Source organism: Crinia signifera, chromosome 11 (assembly GCF_055691185.1).
Source record: "Crinia signifera chromosome 11, ASM5569118v1, whole genome shotgun sequence".
NCBI lineage: Eukaryota > Metazoa > Chordata > Amphibia > Anura > Myobatrachidae > Crinia > Crinia signifera.
This window is the reverse complement of record NC_139227.1, coordinates 113678487-113695753: the sequence shown is the minus strand read 5'-3', so window position 1 is coordinate 113695753 and position 17267 is coordinate 113678487. Positions and strand designations below refer to the sequence as shown.

The 17267-nt window shown below is 47.2% G+C and overlaps 1 protein-coding gene and 1 long non-coding RNA gene across 2 annotated transcripts in view; one reads left to right on the top strand and one right to left on the bottom strand.

Annotated features, from left to right (window-relative positions):
* The window catches only part of LOC146045472 (uncharacterized), a 365523-nt gene that overhangs the window by 247426 nt on the left and 100830 nt on the right, over nt 1–17267 (bottom strand). The window lies entirely within an intron of this gene.
* The window catches only part of LOC146045463 (solute carrier family 13 member 1-like), a 44421-nt gene that overhangs the window by 5463 nt on the left and 21691 nt on the right, over nt 1–17267 (top strand). Inside the window, exons 2-8 of the mRNA XM_083164296.1 lie at nt 4737–4865; nt 5508–5644; nt 10243–10418; nt 12314–12350; nt 14486–14531; nt 14745–14783; nt 16403–16551. Of these exons, the coding sequence (XP_083020422.1) occupies nt 4737–4865; nt 5508–5644; nt 10243–10418; nt 12314–12350; nt 14486–14531; nt 14745–14783; nt 16403–16551 (713 nt within the window). The remainder of the gene's footprint in view (nt 1–4736; nt 4866–5507; nt 5645–10242; nt 10419–12313; nt 12351–14485; nt 14532–14744; nt 14784–16402; nt 16552–17267) is intronic.

The following is a 17267-nucleotide window of genomic DNA, read 5'->3' as shown; positions in this document are numbered from 1 at the left end:
CTCTCTGCTGTGGTGTCTCTACAACAGTCTGGATTGTGTCTCTACAACAGTCTGGATTGTATCTCAACATTAAGATAGAAACCCGACTGTTCTTGAAGTATCACAGCAGACAGCGACACCCCTGGCAGAAAGGAGGAACTACAAGGATTTTGCAAGGAGCAGGGTGCTAGAATGAACACTAGTTTTGAAACCAGGGTCTAAGGCCTATGGCAATTTTGTGTTTTATTTTTAAAACCATTGATGCTGAAGATCGCGTCGTCAGCCTGATTTTGAAGGTTGCCTGCCGCCGGTCTAACACCGACCATACCGAAGTAACACTACAGTCGGGGTGGCTGGGTGGGTTATTGTTATTGTAGTGGAGACTGGTTATCGAGGGGAAAGTCTATGTGTCCATACAACTCAGGGCTTGGCTGTATTACAGATATGCATGGTCACATTCTTCTTGGATTTGACTTCGAGATCAGTCAAAATAAATTCTCTACCATGATGTAATTACAACACAAACGTAATAGTGTGTGTGTTGCCATATTGTAATTGGGGAAAGGGTCAAGTGTGAGTTTGCATGTACATATGGGGTGAGATTTAATAGGATGAGAGATTCAGAAAGTGAGAGATTTGGGATGAAATCTCCAGGTTTTTTTTTTTAAAGCGGCAATCATCTACACTGCAAATTCAAACTGCTTTTGCAGTGTAAATAATTGCCGCTTTAAAAAACCTGGAGATTTCTTCCCAAATCTCTCACTTTCTGAATATCTCATCCTATTAAATCTCACCCATCATCTTCTTTCAAACTGTAAACTTAATTTTGGGGACTGGACAGGCCAAGGCTGGGCTGCAGGACCTTCGGAAGACAAATAATTATTATGTGGAACATATACAGGAAGCCCTAAGTATACTTAACTTTTCTCCATCGTTTTAGCATGAAGCAGTGGCGTAGCTACATATGTGGCAGACCCTGCAGCGGCTTGGGGGAGCGGGGTCTGTGGTGGGCGCCACTGGCTGAACTGACAGGCGACCCAGGCAGCAGTGAGGGCTGAGCTGGTCTGGCCCTGTACATATCTAATGAGCGGGGACCCAGTGCAGTGCAGATTGAATGAGCGGGTCCACGCCCCCGTGCATATGTAAATATTACATATGCATAGGGTGGGTCCCCGCTCATTAGATATGCACGGAGCGGGACCAACTCAGTCCTCACTGCTGCCTGGCTTGTCTGTGAGCTCAGCCAGTGGCACCCGTAGTCCATTGCCTCACCCCTTCTTGGGGGATGGGGGGGGGCAGCTATGCTGCTGGCATGAAACCCTGCCCCACTTCACTGGGGACTTTCCAAAATGTGAGTCTCTCTAACTGTGCAGGAGAGGTATGCAATTATTAGACCAACTGTAGTGTGCAAGAATTCATAAACAATACATTTTACCCTCCAGTTATTTAATGCATTTTTTTAAATGTTACTCAGCATACTGCCTTAGTTTGCAATTATTATTTATTTATTAACAGTTTCTTATATAGCGCAGCATATTCTGTTGTGCTTTACATAGGAGACTGCAAATACCCAGTTTGTTTTATAACTAATATTCAAAGGTAGGAGGGCCCTGCTTGCAAGCTTACAATCTATAGGGAAATAGGCATTAGTTCCACCAGAATGCAAAGGTTCCTGGTGTGCTGTAAGATACGGTGACCCAGCAGTTTGGCTCGAGGTCAGTAAGATAGAAAATGTGAAGAAAAGAGTGGATATATGTGGCCTGTATAGTGGGGATGTGATTGGATAGGACAGAGGGTATGTGTGGCCTGTACAGTGGGGATGTGATTGGATAGGAGAGGATATGTGTGTGGACTGTACAGTGTGGAAGTGATTGGATAGGAGAGGATATGTGTGGACTGTACAGTGTGGATGTGATTGGATAGGACAGAGGATATGTGTGGACTGTACAGCGGGGATGTGATTGGATTGGATAGGATATGTGTGGCCTGTACAGTGGGGATGTGATTGGATAGGACAGAGGATATGTGTGGACTGTACAGCGGGGATGTGATTGGATTGGATAGGATATGTGTGGCCTGTACAGTGGGGATGTGATTGGATAGGAGAGGATATGTGTGTGGACTGTACAGTGTGGAAGTGATTGGATAGGAGAGGATATGTGTGGTCTGTACAGTGGGGATGTGATTGGATAGGAGAGGATATGTGTGTGGACTGTACAGTGGGGATGTGATTGGATAGGACAGAGGATATGTGTGGACTGTACAGTGGGGATGTGATTAGATAGGACAGAGGATATGTGTGGACTGTACAGTGTGGATGTGATTGGATAGGACAGAGGATATGTGTGGTCTGTACAGTGGGGATGTGATTGGATATGTGTGGACTGTACAGTGGGGATGTGATTGGATAGGAGAGGATATGTGTGTGGACTGTACAGTGGGGATGTGATTGGATAGGAGAGGATATGTGTGTCTGTACAGTGGGGATGTGATTGGATAGGAGAGGATATGTGTGGTCTGTACAGTGTGGATGTGATTGGATAGGACAGAGGATATGTGTGGTCTGTACAGTGGGGATGTGATTGGATAGGACAGAGGATATGTGTGGACTGTACAGTGCGGATGTGATTGGATAGGACAGAGGATATGTGTGGACTGTACAGTGCGGATGTGATTGGATAGGACAGAGGATATGTGTGGACTGTACAGTGCGGATGTGATTGGATAGGACAGAGGATATGTGTGGACTGTACAATGGGGATGTGATTGGATAGGACAGAGGATATGTGTGGTCTGTACAGTGGGGATGTGATTGGATAGGACAGAGGATATGTGTGGACTGTACAGTGCGGATGTGATTGGATAGGGGAGGATATGTGTGGCCTGTACAGTGGGGATGTGATTGGATAGGACAGAGGATATGTGTGGACTGTACAGTGGGGATGTGATTGGATAGGACAGAGGATATGTGTGTCCTGTACAGTGGGGATGTGCGTGGATAGGACAGAGGATATGTGTGGACTGTACAGTGGGGATGTAATTGGATAGAAGAGGATATGTGTGGTCTGTACAGTGGGGATGTGATTGGATAGGAGAGGATATGTGTGGTCTGTACAGTGGGGATGTGATTGGATAGGAGAGGATATGTGTGGCCTGTACAGTGGGGATGTGATTGGATAGGAGAGGATATGTGTGGACTGTACAGTGGGGATGTAATTGGATAGAAGAGGATATGTGTGTGGCCTGTACAGTGGGGATGTGATTGGATAGGAGAGGATATGTGTGTGGCCTGTACAGTGGGGATGTGATTGGATAGGAGAGGATATGTGTGTGGCCTGTACAGTGGGGATGTGATTGGATAGGACAGAGGATATGTGTGGCTTGTACAGTGGGGATGTGATTAGATAGGACAGAGGATATGTGTGGTCTGTACAGTGGGGATGTGATTGGATAGGAGAGGATATGTGTGTGGCCTGTACAGTGGGGATGTGATTGGATAGGACAGAGGATATGTGTGGCTTGTACAGTGGGGATGTGATTAGATAGGACAGAGGATATGTGTGGCCTGTACAGTGGGGATGTGATTGGATAGGAGAGGATATGTGTGGACTGTACAGTGGGGATGTGATTGGATAGGAGAGGATATATGTGGTCTGTACAGTGGGGATGTGATTGGATAGGAGAGGATATGTGTGGTCTGTACAGTGGGGATGTGATTGGATAGGACAGAGGATATGTGTGTGGTCTGTACAGTGGGGATGTGATTGGATAGGAGAGGATATGTGTGGTCTGTACAGTGGGGATGTGATTGGATAGGAGAGGATATGTGTGGTCTGTACAGTGGGGATGTGATTGGATAGGACAGAGGATATGTGTGGCCTGTACAGTGGGGATGTGATTGGATAGGAGAGGATATGTGTGGTCTGTACAGTGGGGATGTGATTGGATAGGAGAGGATATGTGTGGCCTGTACAGTGGGGATGTGATTGGATAGGAGAGGATATGTGTGGCCTGTACAGTGTGGATGTGATTAGATAGGAATAGTATATGAAGGTTAAGTGGCTGGTTCTGGAATTTGATAAGCTGCCTGAAGAGGTGAGTTTTCAGGGAACGCTTGTAGGTTTGGAGACTGGAGGAGAGTCTTCTTGTGTTTGGGAGGGCATTCCACAAAGTGGGTGCCGTTGGGAATGGGGAATGGGAGCGAGTAATGAGTGTGGATGAGAGACGTAGAGGTCGGGTTGGAAGATACTTTGAGATATGAGAAGATATGTATGTTGGTGTAGTTTGGTTTATGGCTTTGTGTGTACGTAAAATAATTTTGCATTGAATACAGTAGAATACAGGTAACCAGTGAAGTGACTGACGAGTAGCTTTGCAGACGATGAACGTCTGGCTAGGAAGATTAGCCTCGCAGCTGCATTCATGCTGGACTGCAGTGGTGAGAGTCTGTATTGGGGAAGGCCAATAAGGAGACTATTGCAATAATCAATGCGTGAGATGATGAGAGCAGGGATTACAGTTTTTTGCAGTGTTTTGTGTAAGGTAAGGGCGAATGTATTGGTGTAATATATTTTAGTTGGGTACATTTTTACTACAGTACATGAAAGGAAATTCCTAAATTTTGGGTTTCTCTCCTTGCTCTATGATCCATATGTATAGTTAACCATTACAGAGTATTCTAAGGTATAGGTGGGAAGGTGTTCTACAAACAGCCTGGCTATTTCTATACTATAACCTTATGCTCTCTCTGTTATCAGGAAGCAGCTTGTGCATATATATTACTGGTTACCGCCACGTACTGGATCTCTGAGGCCATTCCCCTGGGTGCTGCAGCGCTGGTTCCTGCATTTTTGTTTCCACTATTCGGCATCCTGAAATCCAGCGAGGTTAGTGGCTACAGGTTTTCCCCAACAGAACCTCCTTTATCCTACGTGTGAATGTGACTTTATATACAATGAAGTATCTGTGACGTTTAGGCATTTTCTATGGCTCGGTCTGACCACGCATTTGCCTGCTGTGCGTCTTGAATGTTGCTCCTCTTGTACCCTAAAAAAATTAGCAGAAACCTTTACATTAGTCTAATAGGCATTATTTACCCTTTGAGTGCCAACATCTGTGAGATATGTGCTAAATATTCACTCAAAATGCCAGCGTTGCTCACATTTGTTATATCAATTCAAATAAAAAAATTGTGTAAAAAATGTTTTGATTTCCTGTATAAGGTAACGATTACAGGTCATTATGATAAACAAAAATGTTTGCCTGGCAATATTCACACCTATTTCGACAAATTCATTTGGCACTCAGAAGATTAAAGAAAAAGGAGATACATTTGGTTTTTCGACACTCAATGTCGGCAAATTATATGAGGTTTTACAATTTTGATTAAAGTTTTACTGTCGACACTTAAAATTCTGGCACCAACATTGTTACCATGCTTACAGTAGGATGTTGACGTTGTCCTGTCCATTATTGACCTATATAGAGTGTCGAACAAAAAATATTTTTTTTATTTATTTTCGTTGCAGGTGGCTTCGGAATACTTCAAAGACATCCACTTATTGCTGTTTGGTGTCGTCTGTCTGGCAACTTCTATCCAGAAGTGGAATTTACACAAGCGAATAGCACTTTGGATGGTCCTGTCCGTGGGAAGCCAGCCCAGCTGGTAATGCGCTCTCTGTTCTAGTCCCTGCTATTTAGCTTAAGTGCTCTCTGCTTGTTCCAACATGCCGGGAGCCAATAGACAATGAAACTGTGTACACATAGACTTTGTTCATGTTGGTTCCAGAATACGAACCATCTGTGTTGGGAATCGTTGCATCCTTTTTCCTATGTCACGAACAACAGTACAGCAAAAGCCAATTGTTTGTTTAAATAAGTTGGTTGTGTTCTCAAGACAAGACACATGGGTGATTACTCCCCTGGGGTGTTATGTAAAAAGACCTGGACAGAGATCAATGGTATGTTATCACCCTATCATGGTCACATCACATACCTTCCGACATGACCCGTTCCAGGAGGGACAAAATGCTCGGCACTTGGACTTCCTTGCCAGTGGCAGTTGCAGAGGTGGGACTGCCCCACTGTCCAAAATTAAAGTATGGAGCCACACCTGCCAGTGAGTCCGTGACTGTAAAGTTTGAAAGCGAATGAGGTGGCAGTTGGTGGGCCTCTCCTATTTGAATTTTGGACTGTGCTGCAACTCTGCAACTGCCACTGGCATGGAAGTCCCGGAACAGAGCATCGTGTTCCTCCTGGAAAGGGTCATGTTGGGAGGTATGACATCACAAGATGTTCACAGGTTGGATCAGCCTCTGCAGTCTTTGGCTGGTGTGGTACAGGAGACCTAGGGTAATACAGTGCATGTCGACTATGTGGGGTTGACCTAATGACAAAAGCTCAACACAGATTAGGTGGCCAGGGTCAAAAGGTTGACATGGAAATGGTCTACACAAAAAAAAATCTCAACACGTGTTAGTGTCAGTGTCTGTTTGATCTGTGACCACAATTGTAGAAAACGGAGACCTTGGCGTGATTGCTCTGCCCACCGTGCGTCAGGCAAGTTTACTATTCCCAATCATAGTCCACGTGGATAGAAAATTAAGCAGAGATTGAAAAATGTGACAAACCCCCCAGAACTTACCTCGGCCATGATGAGACGTTGGTAGAGAGACGTTCTGCTCCGAGCATTGTTACTGTTCTCTGCAGCTCAGCAGGACGGTCATTCTGTGCGCGGCAGCGCTGTGCTCTGCACTGGGTGTCTACAGCTCAGCAGGACTGTTCTGTGTGTGGCACCTCCGTGCTCTGCACTGGGTGTCTACAGCTCAGCAGGACTGTTCTGTGTGCGGCACCGCTGTGCTCTGCACTGGGTGTCTACAGCTCAGCAGGACTGTTCTGTGTGTGGCACCTCCGTGCTCTGCACTGGGTGTCTACAGCTCAGCAGGACTGTTCTGTGTGCGGCACCGCTGTGCTCTGCACTGGGTGTCTACAGCTCAGCAGGACTGTTCTGTGTGCGGCACCGCTGTGCTCTGCACTGGGTGTCTACAGCTCAGCAGGACTGTTCTGTGTGCGGCACCGCTGTGCTCTGCACTGGGTGTCTACAGCTCAGCAGGACTGTTCTGTGTGCGGCACCGCTGTGCTCTGCACTGGGTGTCTACAGCTCAGCAGGACTGTCCTGTGTGCGGCACCGCTGTGCTCTGCACTGGGTGTCTACAGCTCAGCAGGACTGTCCTGTGTGCGGCACCGCTGTGCTCTGCACTGGGTGTCTACAGCTCAGCAGGACTGTCCTGTGTGCGGCACCGCTGTGCTCTGCACTGGGTGTCTACAGCTCAGCAGGACTGTCCTGTGTGCGGCACCGCTGTGCTCTGCACTGGGTGTCTACAGCTCAGCAGGACTGTTCTGTGTGCGGCACCGCTGTGCTCTGCACTGGGTGCCTACAGCTCAGCAGTACTGTCCTGTGTGCGGCACCGCTGTGCTCTGCACTGGGTGCCTACAGCTCAGCAGGACGGTCGTTCTGTGCGCGGCACCTCTGTGCTCTGCACTGGGTGTCTACAGCTCAGCAGGACTGTTCTGTGTGCGGCACCGCTGTGCTCTGCACTGGGTGTCTACAGCTCAGCAGGACTGTTCTGTGTGCGGCACCGCTGTGCTCTGCACTGGGTGTCTACAGCTCAGCAGGACTGTTCTGTGTGCGGCACCGCTGTGCTCTGCACTGGGTGTCTACAGCTCAGCAGGACTGTCCTGTGTGTGGCACCGCTGTGCTCTGCACTGGGTGTCTACAGCTCAGCAGGACTGTCCTGTGTGCGGCACCGCTGTGCTCTGCACTGGGTGTCTACAGCTCAGCAGGACTGTCCTGTGTGCGGCACCGCTGTGCTCTGCACTGGGTGCCTACAGCTCAGCAGGACGGTCGTTCTGTGCGCGGCACCTCTGTGCTCTGCACTGGGTGTCTACAGCTCAGCAGGACTGTTCTGTGTGCGGCACCGCTGTGCTCTGCACTGGGTGCCTACAGCTCAGCAGGACTGTCCTGTGTGCGGCACCGCTGTGCTCTGCACTGGGTGCCTACAGCTCAGCAGGACTGTCCTGTGTGCGGCACCGCTGTGCTCTGCACTGGGTGTCTACAGCTCAGCAGGACTGTTCTGTGTGCGGCACCGCTGTGCTCTGCACTGGGTGTCTACAGCTCAGCAGGACTGTTCTGTGTGCGGCACCGCTGTGCTCTGCACTGGGTGTCTACAGCTCAGCAGGACTGTTCTGTGTGCGGCACCGCTGTGTTCTGCACTGGGTGTCTACAGCTCAGCAGGACTGTCCTGTGTGCGGCACCGCTGTGCTCTGCACTGGGTGTCTACAGCTCAGCAGGACTGTCCTGTGTGCGGCACCGCTGTGCTCTGCACTGGGTGTCTACAGCTCAGCAGGACTGTTCTGTGTGCGGCACCGCTGTGCTCTGCACTGGGTGCCTACAGCTCAGCAGGACTGTCCTGTGTGCGGCACCGCTGTGCTCTGCACTGGGTGCCTACAGCTCAGCAGGACGGTCGTTCTGTGCGCGGCACCTCTGTGCTCTGCACTGGGTGTCTACAGCTCAGCAGGACGGTCGTTCTGTGCGTGGCACCTCTGTGCTCTGCACTGGGTGTCTACAGCTCAGCAGGACTGTTCTGTGCGCGGCACCTCTGTGCTCTGCACTGGGTGCCTAAAGCTCAGCAGGACTGTCCTGTGTGTGGCACCGCTGTGCTCTGCATGTGGTGGGAGAGAGAGTTTTCGACAATAGGAGGCGTTCTCTGGATAGGGTTGGGATCATATGGTCTACAGCATGATGGTCAACAGTCATTAGGTCGACAGGTCATTAGTTCGACAGGTCATTAGTTAGACAATGTCTAGGTCGACATGGGGGTTTTCACTGGTTTTTAACCTGAATGTCAACACCGTCGACATGGACACAGTTTAAAGTCGCTGCACTCGCAATGCTTCGGGCACACTATTATATTCTACCCCCAACCCCTAGTGGATGGTAGGGCATGAAATACCGCCTGTCGGCACGCGTCGGCTAAAAAAACTGTGGAAAACCCCATGCCGACCTTTTTACTGTCGAACTAATGACCTGCCGAACTAGAACCATGTCGACCTTTTCCTATGTTGGCCTAGACCCATGTTGACCTAATGGTGCCGACCTAATGACTGTTTACCATAATGCTGTAGACCAAATGACCGCATCCCCTCTGGATACTGGGTGATGGTCGAGAGTATTTGCCTTAGGGCAATTCTTGCCACTTTAGGGGATTGTAATTCCTCAGTGAGGCCTCTGCGCACAGGGTGTTGGGTGGCGATGTTGCGGGGGCTGGGTAAGGGTCATAGGGTTGACTCAATGAAGGTCGACATATATTGGTGTTGACATACACTGAAGGTCGACACTTGAAATAGGTTGACATGGCTACGTTTGACAGGATTGGAGGATCGACAATGGGAAGGTTGGCACGCGTCAAAAACTCATGTAGACCTTGTGACTGTCAACCTAATGCTTGTGTTGACCTTCCAACTCTGGTGCCGAAGGGAAGCGAGAGGTCATGTCGCTGTGACTTCTACTATAACTGTGGTATCTGTTGACCCTGTAGTAGGGGAGGTAATGTGCAGTGGTGACCTATGATTCTGGACACTTGGGGATATCCCTAATGAAAGGATGCATCTATCTAGCATTGGACAGAGCATAGTAAATGCACAATCCGAGGCTTCTCAGTGTAGCTGCGTAGGAGAACCTTCCTAAAACCATACAGATAGCTGGTGTCTGGGACTCCCTAATTGCAGATCCGTATGGCCAGTTCTGTGTGCAAGGCTCTCGCGTGGGTGAAACCGGGAAACCGTTATTTCCTGTGAACAAGACGCCGGACGGACCAGTGTCGCGTTACACTGTGATGTCATCGGCCAGATGTGGGGATTATACTGAGATTCTGAGAATCCGTATTGATGAGGAAAGCATCACACTGTACTAGTATCTGTCTTATTGATCTTATGGTAAACTCAGGGTGAAAAGTCTGTTACACTTAAACTTCAGAGAAACGGGGGTTACAGACTGTCCTTTGTACTGTATTATTTTTGCTGACATTGGTTCTAGGTGAAAGCCCTGAATTATTCACCACTGCTGTGTATCTATTTTGCAGGAGAGCAACTTTTTTTTGCCTGTTCTGGGACTGTTGTCTGCGGTCTCAGCAGGAGATTGTCTGATGCATGCATTATCTAATACACTGTGCGCTCATGCTGATTACTCCTTTGTGTGCGTCACAGGCTCCTACTGGGATTCATGAGCTGCACCTCTCTTCTGTCCATGTGGCTAAGCAATACATCTACAGCCGCTATGGTGATGCCAATTGTGGATGCCGTGCTGTGCCAACTAAACAGCGCTACACCCGAGGAGAAGGCCTTAACCGACACTAAGCCAAGCCCACCGCCGAACAGTGAAGGTATATAGAATGGATGTATTCTGGCTACAGCTATGTTAATTTGTTCTTGTTGATGACTGACTGTGGTTTGTGCAATGTGGGGTTTACACGGCGTACTCAGATTGTCAAGAAAATATACTTGTGTGATTGACACCCCAAAACTTCACAAATAGTACTGGCCCCCAATAAAAACCTACTTTGCTGCCCTCTTCTGAGAAGGAACAGCCTGGTCAGAGCATAAGGGGCGTAGCCAGTGGGGAGGTGGGCGGTTCAGGGGTGTGGCATTTTGGCTCCACCCTTCTGTATGGTGCAGATAAAACAGGCGTTGTATAGCGGTGGGGCTACAATGGGGTGCTTTAGCACGAAACGTGTCATTGGGTCACCCTTGGACCGCCCACGTGTTCTGGGAGTGGCACATCATTTTTGGGAGCAGCCAGTTGTTCCGGGAGGGTAGGCAAGTATGTCCCAATATTTATCCCCCTAGTCCTGAGACAAAGAGAACGTAACTGTGTGTCTTAGTAAACCTATGCTGCACTGCAGGTGGGGCAGATGTAATATGTGCAGAGAGATTCAGATGTAAGAGGGGTGTGTCCAGCCTTGAATATTATCTGCAGCGTGAAAATAAAATAGTCCAGCATTTAATGACTACATGCAAAAGCAGCTATTATTTACCCTACATGTAACTAATAATAATATGCATTGCAACATATTATGGGTTGTTCCTGATGCAAAGTTTCCAGCTTTGTTCCTGTGCCCCTAACTCCGAATCTGGCCTATTGTACAGACCTATAGAAAAACCAGCCCTAACTAGACCTTGGCGCTCAACTGTTTGTCCTTGAGCTGTCTGATAATAAACTCACTCATTGTATGACCATTGGTCTGTATAGATGAGGAACACCAGACAGGCATGTACAGGCCATATAAACAGTGTAGGAAATGTTTTACCGCTAGTATAACAGAACGCATGGCCTTATAATGTAAGGTGGCTTTCGGCCTGATTCAGACCTGCTTGCTAGTCTGAGTATATTACCCAGCAAGCAGGTAAATGCCACCCCACCAAGCACACCCCGCTGCCAGACTATGCTTACACAACTGTTGGCATGTGCCTGTACAGAGGAAAACTAATTTGATGGTTTATCACCATCAAATTATTTTTCCTCTCTACACAGATAAAAGTAACCCAGGACTTACTGTTATGCTGGCCGTTCTTCTGCGAATTGGGGGGTGGCTCTGACATCATCCGCCCACCCGAGCAGGCAGGGGCATGCCTGCGCTCATAGGGGTCCCCCCAGCATTTATATAGGCACGCCCATGAAACACTGGGCGGAGCTTAGCAACCGCCCCCTGCCTGTCACTCATTTTGCAAACACTCTGGCGAGTAAAAAACTTGCCGAATACGTTTGCTCCGGGGTTTGCAAATGCGCATGAGACACTATGCACAAATACGGACACCCCCGACATCTAAGACGGGGCCAGATTTGTCCCCGTTGTAATTTGTTGTAAGTGCAGTGTAACCACTTGTTTTAATCCAATTAATGGAGTATACACTATTTGACAATATCACTAAGGGGGTGATTTCAGGTTGGTTTGCAAAAGCAAACTCCTTCTTTAATGGACAAAACCATGCTGCACTGCAGGTGGGGCAGATGTAATATGCAGAGAGAGTTACACTTAAGTGAGTTATTTTGTTTTGTTGAGTGAATATTGGCTGCTATATTCTTACACTGCAATTTAGATTTCAGTTTGAACTCACCCCACCCAAATGTATCTCTCTCTGCACATGTTACATCTGCCCCACCTGCAGTGCAGTCCATTAAAGAACCAGAATCAGGCCCTCAATGTCTTTTACTTGTGGAATGTTTTATTATAAGCCGGTTATTTTATTATCTGAGTGGTGTCATGTCTTTGTTTCACAGACACTACAAAAATCGACCTAGCCTCATTTCCTGAAAGGTAAGCAGACATATGATGAATCTTATTGTTGTTCTATTCCTATTTACATGAAATGGCGGCATATGTGAATGCCAAGTGCCTTCAGAGCAGAGGACGCCATTTTGTGTGCTGCAAATGAAGGCAGCCTATCCATTACCAGAAACCCAGAGGCGCATTAACCTGCTATGTAGCATGTTAGATCGAGGGTCTCACTCTGGTTGGTACTTTTTCATGCTACGCAAAGCAATCAGCTCATGACAGTTTTTTTTAACATGGCCTGTAAAATGGCTGCATCTCTCTTAACTCTATCTTACTCCAAGGTTTGACACTGAGAAATAGACCATTCTGATTTCAGTTGTCACATAAATGGTCTCTGTCATTTCACGGCTATTCATTTAGCGCAAGACATTTTAGCCTGGTTTTGGTTACGCTTGCTGATGTCATAGCAACTCTGAAGCCATTTTCCTAGCAAGACATTGAGGAACCTATGTGTTAGTTTATTCCACATAATGTTTCCAATACAGTAGCAGCGCGAGTGAACAAGATATGAGCTCTGCATAGTTCTGCGTCAATGGCTACTGAGGTGTAAATTTACTAAAGATTCTGTCAAGCATTTCTCTATTGTGTCCTAGAAAATGATCGACAGAATCTGATTGGTTGCTACGGGCAACATCACCTCTTTTCATTTTTAGAAGCTTTAGTGAATTGGTGAATACAGAAATGTTTGTCTAGCCTATAAAATGGCTGTCTGCATTTGTATTTACTGGACAGCTGCTGATTCAGAAATGGAGCTTCCAAAATGGCTGTCTTAGGAAGGTATTCAATCTCGGGTCACAACTGTTGGGACGTCCCGACAGTCGTAATCCTGGCCCATTCTTGACCCGCTCATCTCATTATCGGCAGGCCGGACATTGAATCGCCAAAAAGGGGTTGTGGCCTCGTAAATGCCCGTGGATTGTCGAGATACGGCCGTGATAGGCAAAACAGACAGACCCGACAGCTTTTAAAGTCGGGCCCGTTCTAACGGGATACATCTTCAATGCTGTCGGGAAAGGCAGCATTGAATAGACGCCCGCAGCTATTTCCCCATTTGTACACAGTGGCGGATTCAGGGGGGAAGGCACAAAAAGTTGATTAGTATAATAGTTTTCCCTGACCCCCCCCGCAGTGAGATGATACAGTCCAGGTTGCGCTCAGATGCTTATGGTTTTTGTTTTAACATGAGTGCACTCGGCTCTCCCATATTTCCCTCTGCCGGTTCCTGAGTGCATATGATTGCGTCCAGCGTCCTGGGTTTCCTCCTCTGCACCCTCTTTGAGGTCATGCCCCTTGTGATGAAGCCACGCCCACTTTTTGAAGGAGCACACGGCACGCACAAACTTTACTCTCCTCTCCGTCTTTTTGCCCTCCTGGTAAATTTTCTTCTCGACCCGCTCAGTGAAATGTCGCCAATCTCAAGAGTTTGGTTCAGATTCAGATTTTGCTTGGGTTAAGAATAGATAAAACCAGCTAAAATCGTTTTGTATTTGCAATCCAAATTCGTGAAATTCGCATTTTAAAATCCAAATTCCAAATCGCGGGATTCTGTTCGGATTGGATTTCTCCAGGAGATCCGGACAGGATTTTGGTTCAGATTAAAAAAACTTGGTCTGTTTTGGAATTCTAGAGAACCGAACTGCAAATCTCTAATCACCGTATATTCAATGGGGTAGTTACAGCCGGTTAGATGGCAGTGATGATGCAGGGGCTGGTGCTTGTGTAATGATGCCAACAATACTAAGCACTATAAACTGAAAGACCAGATGGTTTTGTTGGGTATGGTATAATTTACCGACTGTCGGGATTCTGATGTCAGAGAAACGACCGTCGGCATCCCCACTGTCGGTAAGTCATCCGATTTTGTTGCACATGGTCTGGCCTTGTGTAAGCTCTGAATGATCAGGGTGGGGGACTCCAGGTTGGTAAGTAGATAAGCAGGGGTGCTGGTCGTTGCATGTTACCCCCTGTAATAGAATCGTCCTATAACAATGATTGGTTTGCGTGTAGAGCGGTAATTCGGTGCTGTTGAGGGGAACAGAAAAGCTGCCTGCTCTACTAATAAGCGCAGCTGTGCAAATAACACTGACATCTGAAATCCATTTTTGCTTCTGTTTCAGCAATAATATTTTGGATAATGGCATCGTAAACACTGAAGAAAATGAGGTTTGTAGGATCACTGCAACCCCAAGAGTCATTCCGATTTAGTTTCCATTTTGTCTTCTGTAGGGGTACAGTAACCACGGAAGTGGAAAGGGTTTTTCTTTTTCTCCGCCTTGTCATCTACATTACAGTTCCACACATATGGGAGATGTATCATTAGACTTTTAGGTTTCATTTGGATTGCACATGGAAAATAGTCATATGTTTGTCTTACAGGAGGAACCAACATTTGAAAGGCGGAGATATTCAAAACAGGTAACCTCTCTCCACCAATCCGGTTATGCACCCGACCAAAGTGCACGCATGCGCAGCGGCAAAAAAATGCTTCACCGCTTTTAACACTGATTACATCTCTCAATCGAGGCGCCAAGAAGGGGGCATGGTCGGGAGCTTGTCAATTCCCGGCCGTTCTCAGCAGAACGTGCTCGTCTGCTTGTGAATTCGGGCACGTTCTGCCGAGATCCCTGTTCAGCGCTGTCGGGGAAGACAGCTTTGAATAGGGCCCCGCCGCCATTTCCCCCATCGGGAATGGCGGCGGGAGATTGAATATGCCCTTAAGAGACGCCCAGCTTCGCTGGTTATTACAGTTTGAGGGCCTCAGACGACACATATACATTTGTGTTGAGGTGCTGCCGCCGTAGTCTCATGGCATGTTAAAATAGTCCTGAATCGTATATCAGTGAATTGTATGTGGGTTAGTTGGGTTGGCAGCGATGGTAATAATTTGCCATTTGTAGCGGTTCTCTTTCTTACGAGCCCAGACTCGTCTACTAAGGGGTGGGATTTATAGAGTTGCTATGGTGAAAGGAAGTATAGGCGTGGCCATTGTAACCAATCAGAGATTCCATCTACAATTTCTGCAGTGAATTCTAAAAATAGCTAGAATTTGTCTGCTATGGGCCACACCCACACTGGAGGAAAATTTCTGGTACACCTAATTCTCATATTCATGCAGTCACACAGCTAAATGTTATTACACAAACGGGTGTGACGTGCTTCGGTTTAGAGTAGAAGTAGAACGTGTTTGTTCTTGGCTTTTAAAACCAGTGCTGTGTGTGCATTTGGGGCACACGTTCAGTATTTCCATAGACGTGCCCTTCTCACCACTGTTTGCCATCCAATAATAGTGACTTCATTCAGCGTGTGCCGTTTTTTCCCCGTGACACCCAGTCTAGTGTCTTCGGATGATGTAAGCTCTCGGCTTGTAAACGTTCTACAATGCAAACTATTCCCATGTGGGGAATTGAAACCAAATAAAAAATAAATGAATCCACTCCGAAGTAGCCATATTCTTCCTCTTGAAGTGATTAATAAAATGTCTTTTTATGTTCTTGTAAACTGTTCCTATAGTGTAATTGGAGCGGACAGTTCTTAGAATGCGTGTTCTTGGCTCTGTCTCGGTACATTTGTAGAACATCTGGCTCTAGCAGGGAGATTATAGAGATACGCCACAGTCTGAGCAGCCTCCAGCTGTAAATTCAATGATTCCGAGTAACGTAATCGTACAGGGTACATGGAACCACCATAAATTCATATGCATCTATTGTACGGAGCCTGGAGCATAGTTTATTACTAAATTCCTACATGCCATCTCTGAAACCGCCTGGGCATGAAAGCGTTTTGCGTTTTTACTGACACTCCCCAAATAGGCCAGTTACCACCCACAAACGGAGACTTCCTGTCAATCAAAACTGCAAAAAAATCTCTGCTTTCTGTCGCTGTTTGGCGTCAAGCATGCCCTCATCGATGCACAATCATTCCGTACTGGGCCGGCTTACGAAATCGCACAACAGTGATGAATAACCCCCACTGGATGAACTGCTGCCGTACGGATCTAGGACATTTCATCAGAGTCTTGCTTTTTGCGTTTTCAGACCAAGACTGGCCGCTTCTACAGGACGAAACGTGATCACATGATGTGCAAAGCTTTCTCATTGGGCATCGCGTACTCTTCTACTATTGGAGGAATGGCCACACTCACCGGGACCTCCACTAACCTCATATTTATTGAGCAGTTTGAAACGTAAGTAGCTCTGTGTGTGTGTGTGTGTGTGTGTGTGTGCGCGTGTGAATGGACAAATTAATTTATAATTTTTAAGTTCTCAATAGTCAAACTGAAGCATCTGTACGTTGGCGGACTGTACGGGACACCCCCATCTATCTGTGTACTGTATAAAGCAATAACGTGGATTTGCCTTGTAAATGATTTCGCTTTCAAAATACAGGCGTTTTAGCCCAAAGTCCTGCGTATCCGACAACTGGACCCTTTTACAGTCACCCCCTGGTCTCAGTGGGGTAAATGTATGACGCTGGGAGAAGTTTTTATCTTATCTCCATAAATAACATTATGTGCAAGGTGATAATGCTCCAGCCAATCAGCTTCTAACTGTCAATTTACATATTGGAGCTGATTGGCTGGTTTATTATCACCTTGCACATAATTGTTCTTTATGGGGATAGATATCCCTTCTACAAGCTTCATACATTCATCTCATTATGTCATGCGCGAGAGTGAGACGCGCCGATTAGTGCAGCAGAACGCCACTCAGTCTGTACGAGGAGACACCGGGCTGTGATCTGAACCACATTGCATTGTGACCCGTGGCAATTTTTATCTATAGGCTGTAGCCCCCCAAGGAAAAGTCTGAGAGACTGCACTGGCTTCACTGTGACTGGCGGTGACTTCCTATTGGAAGTCCCATCTGCCAGTCACTCAAGGCAGTCCCATTGGGAGGTGTT